Source organism: Ochlerotatus camptorhynchus, unplaced genomic scaffold (assembly GCF_037179485.1).
Source record: "Ochlerotatus camptorhynchus isolate MF236.1 unplaced genomic scaffold, CSIRO-AGI_Acam_v1.1 ptg000577l, whole genome shotgun sequence".
Lineage (NCBI taxonomy): Eukaryota > Metazoa > Arthropoda > Insecta > Diptera > Culicidae > Ochlerotatus > Ochlerotatus camptorhynchus.
Window position 1 is genome coordinate 4389837 of NW_027041058.1, and position 17971 is coordinate 4407807.

Sequence of the window (17971 nt, forward strand, 5' to 3'; positions counted from 1 at the left end):
CAATTCCTACAAAGAAATCTAAATTTAAACTACTTAGTGAAAAGTTGTAAGAATATGAGCAATTTGTGTGTAAAACTGAGCATGCCAACCCAACAAATATTAAAAGCAGAATTAGAGGAATTAAGGCGTCATTAAGGTAAAAATATGCTTCTTCCGCTGAAAAGTGGTTTATTCAGCTTTTAATCAGCAAAAAAATTTGGTTGGGAAGCATGTGTAAAATTGAGGTGTAATTTACTTTGGATCGTTTTCCAAAAATTCAAACTCAGTTTTTATATTTTATATTGCAAAAAGTATCCGTCAATTTACTCCTCTTTCCGTTTTACATCAAATGACGATAGATTTTTGCAATCTGAAATGATCCCCAAAAAAAAAATGGATTTAAATTTATTGAAAACATACCAACGTAAATTCACTGGAGCGTTTTAAATACAATGGATTTGAGTTTATTACTGTTTAAGATTTCTTTCACACGTCACGGCGGTAAATAATAGGAGTTGTTGATCAGTTTGCAGTTCACACAAAAAGAGAGCAAAGTCCCAGCTTGCATCGTTTATTTATTCCGTATATCGTTATTCGAGTGCAATAGCTGATCTTTAAGCACTGAGTTTTTTTTTATTTTCAGGATTAATGTGATTGTGATATAACACGAAACAAAAAACAAAATTCGTTGATCCATATGCGAAATCGATTTTACTTTATTTTTGTGGTTTTTCGTGTGTGTATAAACTTTAATAGTATGGATTTTCTATTGTTGTATGATTTTGCTCTTCTGATAAGTGTCTTGTTCTGTTTGTTTTTTTTTTTATTATTGTTACTTTTAACTGTTCATTAACCTCTGTATCGTGGTAATCTGCGGTGTGATAGTGGTTTGTTTCATTTGTTCTTTTTTTGTTTCACATTTCTTTGTTTGCTTGTTTTAAGTGCTTGTTCCATTCAAACTTCATACGACGTTTATCTTGTGCACTGACTTTGGCTTAAAACTTGTCTTTTTTGCTCTCTTGTTTGTTTTCTTCTTCTTCTTAAGTTGATTAAAATGTTTTCGTTATCTCCTCTTACTTTTCATTACTTAAAAAACACATGTCCACAGTCATTTTTCCAAATAGAAGATGTGCTGTTTGCTCTCAATAGTAATAATACAGTATTCATAATATTGTGTAATGCTTCTTGTTCATTTTTGTTTTCTATTAAGTTATGATCTTACATTCTATTTGAAACAATTTGTGTGCACTATGTATTTGCATGATTACTTGCGATGTGATTTTCTTTTTGCTCTTACGTAACTTCCATTTTTGATGCACTACAATTCAAACAGAAACACATTTGCTGAAGTCTTTTAAGCTTATCTTCAAAATAGATAAGAATTAGATTTTGAAACTTTGATGCCAAGTTTGGCCCAAAAGAAATTCAACAACTGACTAGAGATATTTCTGATGAGCTGCGTTTGACTAAATGAACACATTTAACTATAAACAAACATTGTATTCTCTTCACAGAAGTAGTTCCTCCCCGTTGCCTATGATTGTAAGGATTGTAACAAGGGTAGTATCGTTTTCGTCGTTTCTAGATTGTAAGTCGGCATCGATGGAAAGAGAATAAGTTGCCTTTTTTTGGATTGATTTTTAGATAGCATGCAAAAAGAGGAACGAGGAACATATTGATTACGTAAAGGTGTGGCAGAATATTCCAGCTCTGCACTGGTCGTGATAAATAGAACAAAAAAAAGTAATGTTTTTCGACTAGTCTCTTCAATATTATTTTTCTTTTCTTCTTTTTGATATCCATTTTTGTTACAGGATAATCGAGTGTGTATGTACGGGAGTGAGACATATGAGAAACATCAACCGCGATCTTGTTTCGTTTTAATTTTCCGTAAACGTTTTTCTGCGTCATCCAGAGAAATAACCTAGGATCTGTGAGTGCGTGCATAAGTTTGATGCTTGATTTTTTGGTTAAACGTTTCTTAATTGATGAGATCAAAGATTGCCAACGTTGCGTTGTTTAGTCCTGCTTGACGCCATTGTTGGTGGCCTTTTCTGCAGCGTTCAGGGCTTCCCGTCGGCTGGCCTGTAATAGAAATGCATATTTTGTTTAGTTTATCCGGTCATGATTTTGGAATTGAAGTTTAGTTTTCATACCTGGTACCATATCACTAGTCGGCCGATAAGCATGAAGGTAAACACTAGGGCTGGTCCACAGCGTTCGAAGGGATCACTCACCATGTAGTGCGAGTACACGGCTAGGAACATCAGCGTCAGCAGGGTCACGTTGGCTGCGTTTTTGATTTTATCTATAAATATATGGAGATATTTATTATACACATTTTATGAGAGGAAATTAAGTTTGCATAAATGTTTAGTGAACTAAACTTTAATAACTAAATAATACAATTCTTATATTATAGATTTTGTTTTTTTCCTACCCTATTTGAGAGGAAGAGGCTCAAGAGAAGATAAAGTTAGTCTTCCACTACACGAGTTCGGATTGACGGTGATGAAATCGAGGTGGTGGATGAGTTCGTATAGCTGGGCTCAGTGGTGACCGCCGATAATGACACCAGAAGAGAAATCCAAAGACGCATTATGGCAGAAAATCGTGCTTATACTTTGAACTCCGAAGGACACTCCGATGCTGATTATTTACGAGACGCTGATTAGACCGTTGGTCCTCTACACACTTAGATTGTTTCGCCGAGCCAACAAAAAAAAAAAAAAAGTGCCGAGAATCCAACAGCCAAGACTTGGGCAAACATCTCTGTAAACCATTCAATTGCAGTGAGATCGACAAAGCAAAATTTACCATAACTGTCAAATTTTGCCAAGCCTTCGAAAAATTGTTTATCGTTTATCGGTAGTTTGTTTTGTGTGAAAGGGGGAGAGGTAGCTCATCGATTCTTCCGGTTCGCCTCCTAGCATCGTGCTATAAGGTACCAGGCGATAACCAGGGTAGTTGATCGATAGCTCGATGACGTCATTTAGTTGGCGTCTGCAATGGGAAATTCTCATAGCAGGTGTTGACGATGGGACGTTGTCGAGTTGTTGAATAGCACCTATCGTGGTAACTCACCGATTACCTGTCGATCTGCCAAATTTGGAAAGACGTCTACATTGAATTGTCTCATATAATAATATTCCGCCCACTATATCACAAGAAATTGCGAGTAGCTGAGTGGAATGGAGATAAGTTAAGCATTGGGTACAGGACCAAGTCTCCCCTGGGTGGTGCCAAAAGATGAGCGCAATAGAATCATCAAGTTGCCATAAGGCACGGAATGAGACTATTGCATGGCTGGGTAGTCAAAGTCTTCCATTCGTTAGTCATTTCAGTGGATTAGAACAGGTTTACTGCCGCTATTCGCATAACAGTCCCATGTCCTATGGATTTCATATCTACATGGGATTGTTATGCGAATAGCGTTAGTTTAGGTGGGCGTTGGCCAGATTTGGATTTTTCAGATGTAATCCTGGATAGGAACCTGTCATTAAACGTCGCGTGAAAGTGGAACTTAATCAAGGCCTAAGTACTTTTTCGTAGTTTTTAGTTTTCGGATTTGAAAGATCGTCGGTTACAGGGGCCTGCTTACTGAGCAGAAAAACGCGGTCCCAGGTCCTTACATATCAAAGAGATTTATGGTAAAATCGCTTATGTATCGTGTATTTTGCGAAACTCGTTGTTGTCGTTGGTTCCGGGTTTGAATGGATACACAAATTTGAGCAACGGTATTATGTGATATGAGGGGCTCGGTGGCCTTAGAGCAACCGTTTTTGCTTACTGAGCAGAACATCATGAGTCTAATCTCAGGCCCATCCACATTCAAGATTCGTCAATCGTTTTATTTGTTAATATGACTACATGGTAATAACAGCAACTCGGTGATTAAAAAGGAGCTCGTCTGCCTAGTGGCAAACGTTTTTGCTTACTGAGCAGAAGACCGTGGGTTTAGTCCCAAGCTACTTCGCGTTATATGATCGTTAGGACATCAATTCAGCTTATCGTTTACCAAAACGAACCCTGCTGCAAACCCAACCCTCTTATCCAACATCCCAGTGATTCCTCGTGGAACTGCAGAGGTGTTCTCGGCTTCCATTAAAGCGAGTGTCATGTCAACACAATCCTTCCCATTCCTTTCTTGACTTGTGTTCGGGCGCGGCCGGCGCTTGTATTGCCTAATTTAAGATCACCAGTTTTTACACATTGAGGATGATTGCTAGTCCCAAGCATCGTCTATTGGTTCTCTGTGTAATTACAGCTGATCTGATAACAGAGTAGCAACCGTGGGTGGTCAATCAAGCTCAAGCTCAAGCTCGGTAGTTTGTTTTGTGTGAAAGATTTTTTAAAGAGAAATAAAAGAAGTAGGATCTAGCCATAAATTCTAGTCAGTACTTATCGTACTCTCGAAAAAAAAAACGGGATTTTTCTGAACTGCAACGCACTACTGCTGACCACACGTCCTCTATTGGTGAATCAAACCAAAGCCAACATTGGTCATGCGACACCTAGTTTTAAGATTCGCAATCACAATGATGATGTACTAAAAAAAATCATGCAATTTGACAGATATTAAAACGTCATTACCATTTTCACCCACTCGCCATCTGTGAGTCAATCGTCACTTTGATTCTTCAATTTCAACCTTCTTTTCAGCTTGGCTACCCCTTTCACTTTCCATGCGCACCTACATGGCGAATGAGAAAGACCCAAATTTGAATTTAGTTCACTCATAATCTGCAAAAGTGCAGGAACTCAGCGATGAGTAAATTTGATTTATGATTACTAGAGTCTGCCGGAAAATGAGGAAATTGACGAAAATTTTACTCAGTCTAGAGTAGTACCAATAGACTGAGTGAATTCAATCAGGGTTGCTTCCACTCACTTGCTATAAAAACATATTTTTTTCGGAATTATGCAATCATTAGATCAAGAGCAAATTTTCATTATGTCGTAAGTAACATTCGCACCAATCCGAGAAAAATAAAGTTTTGTTTCGATGACCGAAAAGTTATTCCTATTTCCAAGTAAACACATATAATCTCATAGTGATAGCAATGTTTAACATATTTAGCAGGATGTTAATCATACAAATGCAAATCGCTAGCTTTCATGCTAAAAAATACTGGTTTTTTAGTCAAAAGTTATTATACGTCGTTTGGTGGCCCCTATTGTTACTTAAGTCAAAGTGTATTTACCAGGATATTCGGGAGAATTATCAATTACGTCTCCTAACGTGCAGCCCATTCATCATTTTAGGACCACCGAAATCATCTTAGCAACAAACAGTTCGATTTATTCACTTTAATAATGAGAAAGCGAAACGACGAACGTACACTTTTCACGGGTTTCTCAGCGCTGTTACTTAAGTCAAACGGCATCTCCATAGAAATTGGGTGACTTAAGTAACATCGAAAACTATTTTGATCGGAAGGTGATTACGTCAAAAAGCAATTTGACTGGTAAATAAATTTAAAAATGGGATTTGATCCTATATTCGGACAGCATATAGTGTAATAGCAGGAGAATCGATTGACACTGATAGCTCGACTTTGTTTACCTTTGTTACGTTCGACGTAATGAAAATTTGCTCTTGAGATGATGTAATGATATATCACAGACAAACAGACATAACACTCGCAAGTTGTTCATCGAACAAGCATTTAACGGCCAATTTAAAAGTATCGTAGTTGGTAGTACCACCACCTGTGGCGCGCATAGTCAATTCCCTTGCGTTTGACGTTTACACACTACCGCCATCTGTTCAACGTACTACCCACCACAGTGTACTCAACAGATGGCGATTATGTTTTAGCGACGATATTTTACAGTGAGAAATATTCAATGTGTTATGTCTGTTTGTCTGTGGATATATTGTACTTGTAGAAAAGGGTGTAAAGCATGTGTTTGACTCATAAAACCTGTCAATTTCGCTTTCTTAGCGTCACAATAAGCGATCTTATGATTCGTGAGCGTTCACTCGGAGTGAACACTTACGAGTTGATTGTGACGCACTGAAAGCAATATTGACAGATTTTATGTGTCAAAGACATACTTCACGTCCTCTTTGTGTAACCCTTAGTACTTGTAATAATTATCACTATACCATCTCATGATTTTAATTCAATTAAAAAAAAAATATAGTAAGTGAGTGGAAGTAACCCTGAATTCAATCTTTACTTTTCTCATATTCGGGAAGTTTTTCCTTGAAAAGCCTGGAGAAATATTATGCAAATTTACTCATCGCAGAGTTACTGCACTGTGTGGCATATATTAGCGCTAGTGTAAGCAGGTCTTAACTTGACGCTTAACGAGTCAGCAAGCCATGTGTGCAGCCCTCCGTTGTAAGCGCAGCAGTTCAATGCTGGTAAACAGAGGTATCTATGGCAACGCTTCATAAACACACACGGGCAACTCTCCACTCACTTTCGGACCAGCTCTTCACAAGGTAAGTTGCACATTGGCGATCCTGCCAGATTTAACTAAGCCATATGGAATCTTCCATAAGCTCATTTGGTTTTCTATCATAAAGAGGCCACGCTAATATCAATCGGTTTAGAATAACCGTAGCCTTCACGCACCGCAAAAAAAAATAATGGAAACTGCTAGATCCGGTTGATTCGTTTATAAACGACGCCAAATCTGCCTTAATCGTTTCAAAACGACGCTTACAGAAAACACAAAATCTGCTCAAATCGTTTCAAAACGATGCCACCGCGAAAAAAACTAAAATAAATAAACTGCTAAATCTGCCTCAATCGCTTCAAAACGATGCCATAAAATAAAAAAAGCCTTAATCGTTTCAAAGCGACGCTTTTGCAAAAAAAAATCAATTGGCCTCAATTGCTTGAAAATGACGCCACGATCCCTATTACAAAACAAAAAAATAACGCATACTTTACATTTTACCAGCATTATCTAATGCATATCAGTACGGATGCACTAACCAGGACCGTTTGACACAGGAAATCGACGTCATGGACAGTAGCACTCAAAAAAAAAAAAAAACGGAAGGCAACCTTCCCCATCAAGGGTGCCTTGAAGGTCCGTTCGCTATCCAACGACAAAATGCTGGTGAACGACCATCTGGCCAACTCAATGTTCTCCACACCGGTGTCCTCGCAGAAGATCCGCCGTGAAGCTGGTCAGCTGACGAAGTTGAAAAGCAGCCGCTTTGCACTGCCTTCGTCCATCTAGCAGCTGAAGAATGCCGAAGCTTCTAATTGTATTCAACCTGCCATTGTATGAAGGGCCAAAAACGGTTTGGGTGAATCCGTGCGCAACATCGCCCACTTGCATCCACGGAATAAATGAGAATCTCCTTTCAACAACAGGATCATACAACCGGTCAAAACACAGGCCATCCAACAGGAGGATGTCCCAATGACTGGGGGAGAAGAGCCCACCTTCTTTTCACGAAATGTAAACGACAGGGAGTTGGCATTTCGACTCTCCCCATCCATTTCGCGTCAATCGGGTGCCCTGGTGGTCCGTCCTGTCCACAACATTTAATGTTTAATATAATAATGGAATGAAAGTTAAGAAAAAATAAAGGAATGATATCACCCGGTATGTTACCAAGAAATCCATGATATCACGTTAATCACGAAGATTTCTAAGAGCTCCATAGATATGCTGCCACTATAAAACCAGCACTCTTGCCTTTCGTTCCTCACAGCAGCGTAAACCCCCATCAACCACGAAACACACTCTAGCTGCTCCAACTAGAGGGATCTCAGCAGAGAAAACAAGGCCTGCGTCCACTTTTCATTTTCGTGACACAACGGCTTCAGTTCACTAGTACACAGTCTACCAACATTTTGTTATACGGCAAACATCCCACATTGCGCCCCAGAAGTCCCAGAATCCAATCGGGTCAGTTTTTCTCTGAACAACTATGAGATTAATTGAAAAATCATCCATTTCGATTTTTGAACGAGACTCCTAAGCTCCCTAACAGTGCTCCCATTGATCTTCATGATGATGATAATGATGTCAGAGCAATGGTGCATTCACGGCTGAAAAGGAAAACCGGGTAAAATTCTTTTTTTATGAGGAGAGAGGGACATGTGTGGCATATATTAGCGCTAGTGTAAGCAGGTCTTAACTTTACGCTTAAAGAGTCAGCAAGCCATGTGTGCAGCCCTCCGTTGTAAGCGCAGCAGTTCAATGCTGGTAAACAGAGGTATCTATGCCAACGCTTCATAAACACACACGGGCAACTCTCCACTCACTTTCGGACCAGCTCTTCACAAGGTAAGTTGCACATGCACTTTATGTGATTTCAAGACAAACAATTGAAAAGGCCTCAACCTAGGGGCAAGACGGCTGCACTCAGAGTTAATATTTTCACAGCGAGTAAATTTGAGTAACTCATAATTACTCAAAAGTAATCATAGTAGTCTCGCATTCGTAAAAAAATTAAAATTAAATCAGTATAAACGAGCATAAGCTGTCAGAGTAATCATTTATTCTAGTTTGGTATTCTTGCAACAAATACTCAATAATCAATGTGTATTTCTTTTCAGCATGAATTACTCTTATAAGCGTAGTCTCAGAACAATGGTAGGACAACAAAGTTGAAAAATCAGGAATAGGTATTTCCAAAATGATCCGGAGAAAGCCTGGTACGAAAAACGAGTTCGTATTTGGTGTGCTTTATGACGGGTCGCCTTAAGTTTTCGGCAAACGGTGTGTTCTTTCAATTATAAATTTCAACATCTTTCTTATTGCTACACCACTAATCCGAAATCGTGAGTGAGCTGCAATTCGAAGTGAACAAATATATTAATCCCGGTATAAACTATTATTTTATTTTAAATAAATTTCCTTGACATTACCCTCAGAAATCGCGACTGAATTGTGATGGTACGGTGTATTTGCGAAAGAAGAGACAGTAAAATCTTCGATCATTTTTCAGTCGTACAGACAATACAGTCTTTGAATCAAAAAGTAGTCTTTGTGGGTTATTCCGAGAGTTAAAGCGACTTTTGTCACTAGTGAAGTAAGAAAAGTCATGTCGTGGTGATGTGACTCTCTGTGTAAATCAAATGGAGAAACGCGTCACCACGACGTGACTTTAATCACTTCACCATCTATAATCTTTTTCGTGTCTATGCAATCTGCCAAAATGTTAGCAATGGAGTGCTAAATAACCGTGTTCAATAACCGTGTTCAATAACCGTTTGTATCATCACTATGATAAATTGTGTCACTACTCCATGTTAATTAGAAAATCCTACTATTATAATCACCATCCAATGATAAGATTTTCCTCGTCAAACATATTTGCTTGACAATTGTGGAATGCACACAAAACAAACAGGTTGCTATGTCACCTTGACATTGAATATTGAGCAAATCGAGTTACTCAGAGTTACTCAAAATTTACTCCAATTTTACTCGTTATCCAAAGCTGTCTTACCCCTAGGCCTCAACTCAATTTTATAAACAAAGCTTGTAAGAAAATGGTTCTCGCGAACCGAAGTCCGCCAAGGGAAACCAACAGAATGAACAGGTAGGGGAAATTATTCTCTACCCGATTGTGGTTTAGGTTTGCGAATGTAGTTTTCGGTTTGCGAGAAAATGGCCTTACAAGGTTTGTTTACAAAATAGAGTTGAGGCCATTTCAATTGTTGGTCTTGATGTATGAGTTAACAAAACTCAAATTTGGATCGTTCTCATTTGACGTGTAACAGATTGGTCGATTACATTCTGACAGTCTGCCGGCGTAAAATCAGTGTCAACATTTCAAAGGGGCGTAATTGCTTTTGTAAACAATGGCTTTAGCCATCGATTTCTCGCAAATAAAAGCTCACTCCTCTAAATTAACAATGCTATCTGGTAGAAGAAACATTCCTCTACCTGTTGGTGTAATTAATTTTCATGAGTGAGCTTTTATTTGCGAGAAATCCACGGCTAAAGCCATTGTTTACAAATGCAATTACGCCCCTTTGAAATGTTGGCACTGAAATGAGTCAGCATCAAAATAGAACAACCGTACCTTAGATATCACTCTGTATCACATAAGTATTCCATTCTAAAGGGATTCTCCTCTGGAGCCTCCCCATCTTTCAGAAGTGCCCCCTCCGGACACTTCTTTCAATTTTCAATTCTGTAATTTGGGGAAACCCCTTCAGGGGTTCCCGGGGATGAACCAGCGTCTGGCTGAAAATCTCCTTAATACAGACCCAACCAACCAACCATTCTGACAGTTATTTTACGTATTCTCGGCAAAACGAAAGATTGGAATGTGTCCGTCTTCGTTGACAGCAAAGTAAAATGTGAGAACCGTATTGAAGAACCAAAGTGACGATTAACTCACAGATGGCGAGTGGGTGAAAATGGTAATGACGTTTTGATATCTGTCAAATTGTCTGACATTTTTCAGTACATCATCATTAGGCTAGTCATTAGGTGTCGCATGACCAGTTTTGGCTTTCTTTTGCAATGCCAAACGCTGTGCCGAAGCGTGCCAATCAAGTATCCCATGAGTTCGGCAGCCCTGAAGCTTTAACGATTTTTGTGATTGTTTATTTATGATTACTAGCCACTAGCTGCGCCGGTGATCAACTATTTCGCATGTTAAGCATTATATCAGCAGTGTATAACCATGTACGGAGTTTTCTAAGCATTCAATTTGATATGCGAATTTAGAGCAAGGCATAATGCTTAGCGGTTCCTACACAATATAACGGACAAAGTATACTTACGATTCGGAATGAGCACCATCGCTAGGCCACAGAGTACCTCCAGCCCGCCGACCGATCGGCGGTACCACTTGGAGGGCAGCTTAAAATCGAACATCGATGAGAACGGAAACACTTTGGCATATTTGACGTAATTCTTTCGCTGAAATAGGTGAAATAGAGTGAGAGAAAAACACAGTCATTATTTAGTCGAATCAGTGTGATGGATTTCGGAAAACACGTATCTGGCTTTTATATCTAGCGAATCAATCCCATTTGCAGCTAATATCTCTTCCAAATTGAGCTGGAAATGTGCAAAAATAGAAGGCGGTTTGATTGCGTGCTCTGTTCTCTGCACGATTCGATGATTCCATACAGTGCTTTACGTCTGTGATCGTGCGGCTCCATCAGACAAACCCCTGGTCGGTATTTCGGTTGTGTCGTCGAGAATAAAATAAAGAATCCAGGGAAAGCGGGTAGTTTATTTTTAACAACCTGCACCATCAGATCACAGCTCAACCACGGCTTGTCAACAGTTTGAAATGATCGCATTGACAGCGACACGTTTTCATTCGCTTTCGTAGGTTGCCCAGGGTCAGCAAGGACGCCGATTGCCAACACTACAACAGCTGTGCGTGTACCGCATCAACACCAGTTGTAGGCATAACGTACTCATGAGTTCACGTGTTTTGTTTCGAAAACACGCGCGCTTTCCCCCGGAATGTTTATTTTCATAATCCACTTGAAGACCAATTTTTTATTGACTTCCAAAAAAAAATCACACGTCTCGAGAGATTCCGGAAATTCTCCGAACAACGGCTAAACCATCGTCAGCTATGTATAACGTGGGTGGGGTACATTAGAATCGCATAAAGCACAGTCGATCATATCAAGTCGAACTTTGTTTACGTTGAGCGGAATGAATCGCGAAGTGAGGCAAAAGAAGAACGAAAAAAAAAAACGATCGAGTGATCTATGAGAGTGGAGAGCAAGAGTGGGTACCTTGAACCTGCCACATCACCAATCCAAATCTTTCGTCGATTCAGGTTTAGTTGAATGGGATCTACGAGAAATGAGAGGAGAAGAATGTCCTATTTATAGACCGAAGTGGAAAAAAATTCTTCAAGTTCATCTGCAGTCACCGAGAGGATCATAGCAACCATGCACATCATGCTGTCAAACGGACCGATCACTGATCACTTTACTGCTGATACGAGATATCGTAGTAGATTGGTACGTTCCGTACTTAAATACTATACTGTGCTCAATACATTCCCGTACAACAAACGTTCAGTAATCCCTCCATATATGCGGTGGGTGGTAGCGTCCACCTGCTATCCGTCCACCAATTACGTGACTAGTGTCAACCATAAACTAGTTATCTACAGAAAATCAGCTCAATTGGTTGAAGCATAGCCGAGAAGTAGTGGTGGGTAGTCACCGCCTAAATGAAGGGATTACTGTAATGTAAAAACGATTTGCGAATGGATGTTTATAAATATACAATGCGGTTCGTTCTCTTGCATGCCGACAGAAGACGCTTGAAGAGACCGACGTTTGTGTACTATAGTTTATATACCTACTCCGGGTCGGTTCCGTCGGCCTATATACGCTACGTCGTTTGAACGACGTCACGACGACCGACGCCTGCCTACATCAGACAGCAAATGGGTTTGCGAGTGGAGCCGATGAGCTATTACGTAATGGAGTTTGGGAGGAATTTTTGGAATAAGTGACAGGAGGTATGTGGGATTATGGTTCTGTTACGATGTGGTTTTATGTTTCAAGGATCAAGTTCAGGGATTTTTTTCAAACGTTGTGGGCAGTTTCTGCCCTCCTGTATCGACTTCCAGATGTTCCACTGACTTGAAGCAAACATTTTCAATTGTCTATAAGCTCCAGACTTATATATGCAATCTGGTACTCCAAGAAAGCAACCAGCCGACCGAACCACGAGGAAGCGTTAAGCGCTCAAGCTGGACTTCTTCTTTTTCTTCTTCTTCTTCTTTTTAGCATTTCAAGCTTATTGCAAATCGCATATTAGCTTATAGCGTGCTCTCAACTTAGTGTTCTAGATGCACTTCCACAGTTATTAATTGAGAGCTTTCGATGCCTGTACCATTTTTGCATTGGTATAATTGTGTAGCAAGTCCAATCATACTTCCTATGCCCAGGGAAGTCGAGAAATTTTCCAACCCGAAAAATTCCTAGACCGGACCGGGAATTGAACCCAGCCACCTCCAGCATGGTCTTGCTTTGTAGCTGCGCCTTTACCGACTGAGGTAAGAGAGGCCCCTCAAGTTCAAGCTGAACTATGCTCAGGATTAGTTTAAACAGGATCATTGCTATTCCGCCTCTTAACAAGTTAATCTCAATCCCGTAATAAAAATCGTCAAAAATCAAATTTATTTATTTATTATTCATAAAAATACTGAAATAAAAGAACTGAAAAACTCAGCAAAAAATGTAAACAAATTTATTACAGAAAAAGTCAGCAATTCTTTTACTGACTAAAACGGTAATTTGTGACATTTCAGGGATTTTTCTAATTACTGAGTTTTCAGATAAAGAAAAAAAAACTACTGAGATTACTGAAAACTCGGCTATTTAAAAACTCAGTAAAATTTTACCGATTTCGGTAATCTAAATTCTGTGTGACCATAACACGTAAACCAGTGTGCATGTCAAGGCTCATCTCCACAGGGAATATCTTATCCGGATAACACGCTTAGCTTTTCCATATTTCCGCAACACCCAACTCTATTTCACGATCCGGAACTTCATGCGGTAAATCACTCGCACGTATTTCATGTTGCCTCCCGTGACTTAACTGCCTTTCCATTGACATAATGGAAAATTAATTCATCCCAGTTATTCATAAATGTATACTGCACAAACTCCTTCTAAATGAACTTAATGAAAACCGCTTTATCTTCTGAAGTCCGGAAGTTTTTTTTATGAGTGGGGCGTGACAGAAAGTATCTTTTGCGCAGAACTAAGAGGAAGAGGTGACAATTGGCTTCATACTCTTTTATTTCTATCTCTATCTCTATCTCTATCTTACGCTCATGAAATCGGCCAATCAGGAGCTGGTTCACGTTTGACAGAAAAGTGGTTCATTTTCGCCCACGTTTTGTAACCTCTTCTCTTAGGTGCAGAATATGTAAAAAGAATCTCGAAAAGAATGGACTTCAGCTGTAAATCTAATTGCGTATAAAGAGGTACCAGACATGTTTTACACTATTTTCTAGCTGTGAGATGAGAGGTACAGCATTAGACTGATGCAAATTTTGACATTTTCGCTCCACAGTGCTCAAACGGTTCCAAATCGGGTCATGATAAGTCTCCCAATATTTGAACTCCTTTGATAAGAAACTGACTTGGCACAAACCATTTTAAATTTATATGGAAATTACTATGGGAAATCCAAACTTTTTGTTCTTTTTCTTCTTACTTTTTTCCATATTGCACTGTTCAAAAATTCAAAAGCTATACTTATGGAAAATTTTCTCAGCTACAACTTTGCAGAATATAGTTGTTGAGCCAAACGTCGAATAAAATAGTTATTAATTGTAGTGATCAGTGTAACCAGTGTAATCAGTGATGAAGAGATTGATAATCTTTTGGTATGATCAAGCAGCTGTTTTGTGAGCAACACTGTATCTTGTAGTGTGACATAGTAGCCATGATTTTTGTGCTGTATTCTAAGTGCCAGAAACACCAATGTTGCCTGCTGAACAATTGATTGAGCATAATCATAAGACATTAGTGGCTTGAATTATTGATAACTTTTGATGCTTACATTATATTGAAAAGTGGTTTTGGACAAAGCAGACAAGCAGAGCGATATGGTAAATTATTAGATGGATATGAACAAAACAATTGGTTTTCCCATACTAATTTCTATATAAACTTCAAATGGTTTGTGCCAAGTCAGTTTCTTATCGAATGAGTTCAAATTTTGGGAGGCTAGTCAGAACCCGATTTTGAACCGTAGGAGCACTGTGGAGCGAAAATGTCAAAATTTGCATACATGACATGCAAATTTTTTCTCAACTTGAATTTTTGGCTCATTTGGCGGGTATAAAAAAATTAACGTAAATTCTTTTTAGGTTGTCGTTATAGGAGGATGGGGCGGTTTGTTATGTAAAAATAACATTTGTCGCTTTTCATATTATTTGAACGGGACCGAAAACAGTCTCAATAACTCTTTCTGTAAAATATGTGTGGTCCTGAAAAGGACCAATTCAGGTGAAACATGTCAGAAGGGTCTAACTCGAAACGTAAACAATGACTTGGATCGTCGGTTTCTTACGAATGACAACACACCCACTCAAACTAACTGAATCATCTGACAGATAAATGTTTGTTCTATAAGCTGGTGTAGTCAGATTTCGTGGGTGTGTGGTCATTCAAGAGAAATCGGCGTTCAAAGTCATTGTTTACGTTTCGAGTTATACCCTTTTGATATGTTTCCCCTAAATTGTTCGATGAATTCTCGATGAACATTTCAAATGGTCCTATCTGCTTTGATCGATTCTCTTCATCGACTTTCTCTTTCGTCAATAACTCAGCTGCAAAACCTTTCCCTGTTGTATTTGACGTTTTGGACGCTAGATAAGAACCTCCTTTATCAAACTAAGTGGTAGAATTAACGCGAAATCTGTTTGCATAGCAGTGGTTATGAAAAGAGAAAGTCGATGAAGAGAATCGATCAAAGCAGCTAGGACCATTTGAAATGTTCATCGAGAATTGTTCGATCTCCACAAATTCCACATTCTCTCCACTCCATCGTTGGTTGTCATCAAGGTGATTGCGCTGACTGCTGATATTTTACCACACCGTCTGTCCTATGCGAAAATGAGCGGATTCACAAAATCAGCGCTCTAGCATGACAGCGGTATGTTCAGCAGAGGCAGAGGGAACAATTCTACCTTTTCCTGATTTTCTCATGCTTTTCCTTGTCACGCCATCCGAAGCTTTAATGAGCGGAACAAGTAGTAGTAAAATGTTCGTTTATTTCTGTTGTTTATGATTTATACATTGATTTTACAGGTTAATTGATTAGCCTATCTGGCTCGTCATCTTTGTTCATTGGATATTTGGATAGTTGGATAATTTACTATTTGCGTATTTCATCTAGTTAGCAGAATACCCCTTGGGGAGTGTGTTTTGTTTTAATTGTAAAATTTGATAACCTACCTAAATACGACTCTAACTTAACCTAACGTGGCAGATCACGTATGATCTGATGATCTGATCTCAGACAGGTGTCTCTGAAACTTTCCATGGAGACCGTTCGTCGCTCTTCGAGAGGCTGAAGGCCAGCCAGGCGGTGGACCTCAGAATTGCGGGTCCGTGGAGGACTGTTTAGGATCATCCTAAGGATCTTGTTCTGGATCCTTTGGAGTTTGAGGTGATGGCACATAGCACAACATAGCAGATTGGCGTTCCGTACTCAATGGTGGGGAGGATGATTTGCTTGTGGATGGCAAGCTTGTTTTTAAGGGAAAGGGTGGACTTCCTGTTGATAAGTGGGTAGAGCGACCTAATCAAGATGTTGCACTTGGTGGATGTTTTGTCCACATGGGACCGGAATAGCAACTTGCTGTCAAGGGTGAGACCAAGGTAGACGACTTCACTCGACCATTCAATGGGAGTGTTATCAAGGTGGACTTTTGAGTTAGCAGACGGAACAAGGCGGGGTGAATTGGAGTGTGGAAACAGGATGGTCTGTGTTTTAGCTGCATTGATACAAATCTTCCAGCTTTTAAAATAGTCGGACAGAACATTCAGGCCTGATTGGAGTTTTCTTGTCAGAGCACGGATCACTCGACCCTTATAGATGATGGCAGTGTCATCCGCAAACATTGACAAAATACCACCACTCGGCAGGGAAGGAACGTCTAACGTGAAAATGTTGAATAAGATAAGCCCAAGCAGGCTACCTTGAGGGACCCCTGCATCAACGTTGAACGTATCAGAGGAGAAATTGTTCAAGTAGACCTGGAATGATCTGCCCGACAAGTAGTTTTTGATGATCTTCACGAGGTAGTTCGGAAAGTTGTATCGATGCAGCTTGTACACTAGACCATCATGCCAGACATTGTCGAACGCCTTCTCGACGTCGAACAATGCCATGGCAGATGTATTGGAAACAGACTTGTTCCGCTTGATGATGTTACTAACCCGTGCGAGTTGATGGATGGTAGAGTGGCCTTTCCTATGAGCGGAACAACGACAACAGAGCTCTTATATAGTTTTACAGGTTCAAGAAAAACGATGCGTAACCAAATGGTACTCGGTATTTCATTCAACAGTAATAAAATTATCACTTTTTTTGTACATTTTTCAAAGATTTTTTTTAGCAAGAATTGGCAAATATTTTATTGGGAGAGTTATTTTCTATCGATTGGTGTATTTGGAGTTTAATTTCATCTACAAATGACCAATTATAAGCGTTCAAAACCTTATACCTTTTAGTGACGGTCGCCATTTTAGATTTTTGATTTACCCCCAATACCTTCCCGTAAGACTTAGTCTACGTCAAGAAAACAACGCTTCCCGCCCACAAGCTGTAGACCGAGTGCAGAATCTTTGTGATGATACATACTTTCCAAACGTGCATACCCATAGAAATTAATTCAATTCAATACAGGATTTATTAAAAAACAGCTGATTTATACTGTGACTACTGTGACTAAATCCAGCATTCCTACTAAAAACTCTGGTCAAAGTTAATTCATGAGCAAATTTTCAATATGACGTAAGTAACATTCGCACCAATCCGAGAAAAATAAAGTTTTGTTTTGATGACCGAAAAGTTATTCCTATTTCCAATTAAACACAAATAATCTCATAGTGATAGCAATGTTTAACATATTTAGCAGGGTTTTAATCATACAAAGGCAAATCGCTAGCTTTCATGCTAAAAAATACTGGTTTTTGAGTCAAAAGTTATTATACGTCGTTTGGTGGCCCCTATTGTTACTTAAGTCAAAGTGTATTTACCAGGATATTCGGGAGAATTATCAATTACGTCTCCTTACGTGCAGCCCATTCATCATTTTAGGACCACCGAAATGATCTTAGCAACGAACAGTTCGATTTATTCACTGTAATAATGAGAAAGCGAACGACGAACGTACACTTTTCACGGGTTTCTCAGCGCTGTTACTTAAGTCAAACGGCATCTCCATAGAAATCAGGTAACTTAGGTAACATCGAAAACTATTTTGATCGCAAGGTGATTACGTCAAAAAGCAATTTGACTGGCAAATAAATTTAAAAATGGGATG

The 17971-nt window shown here is 39.2% G+C and overlaps 1 protein-coding gene across 1 annotated transcript in view; it reads right to left on the minus strand.

The window, feature by feature from the left end:
• Positions 1-911: 911 nt before the first annotated feature.
• LOC135713746 (novel acetylcholine receptor chaperone) overlaps positions 912-17971 on the minus strand; it is a 50185-nt gene continuing 33125 nt past the window's right edge. The window contains exons 2-4 of the mRNA XM_065236977.1: positions 10698-10836; positions 2136-2287; positions 912-2064 (exon numbers count right to left, since the gene is read on the minus strand). Coding sequence (XP_065093049.1) covers positions 1999-2064; positions 2136-2287; positions 10698-10836 — 357 coding nt within the window. The 3' untranslated portion in view covers positions 912-1998. The remainder of the gene's footprint in view (positions 2065-2135; positions 2288-10697; positions 10837-17971) is intronic.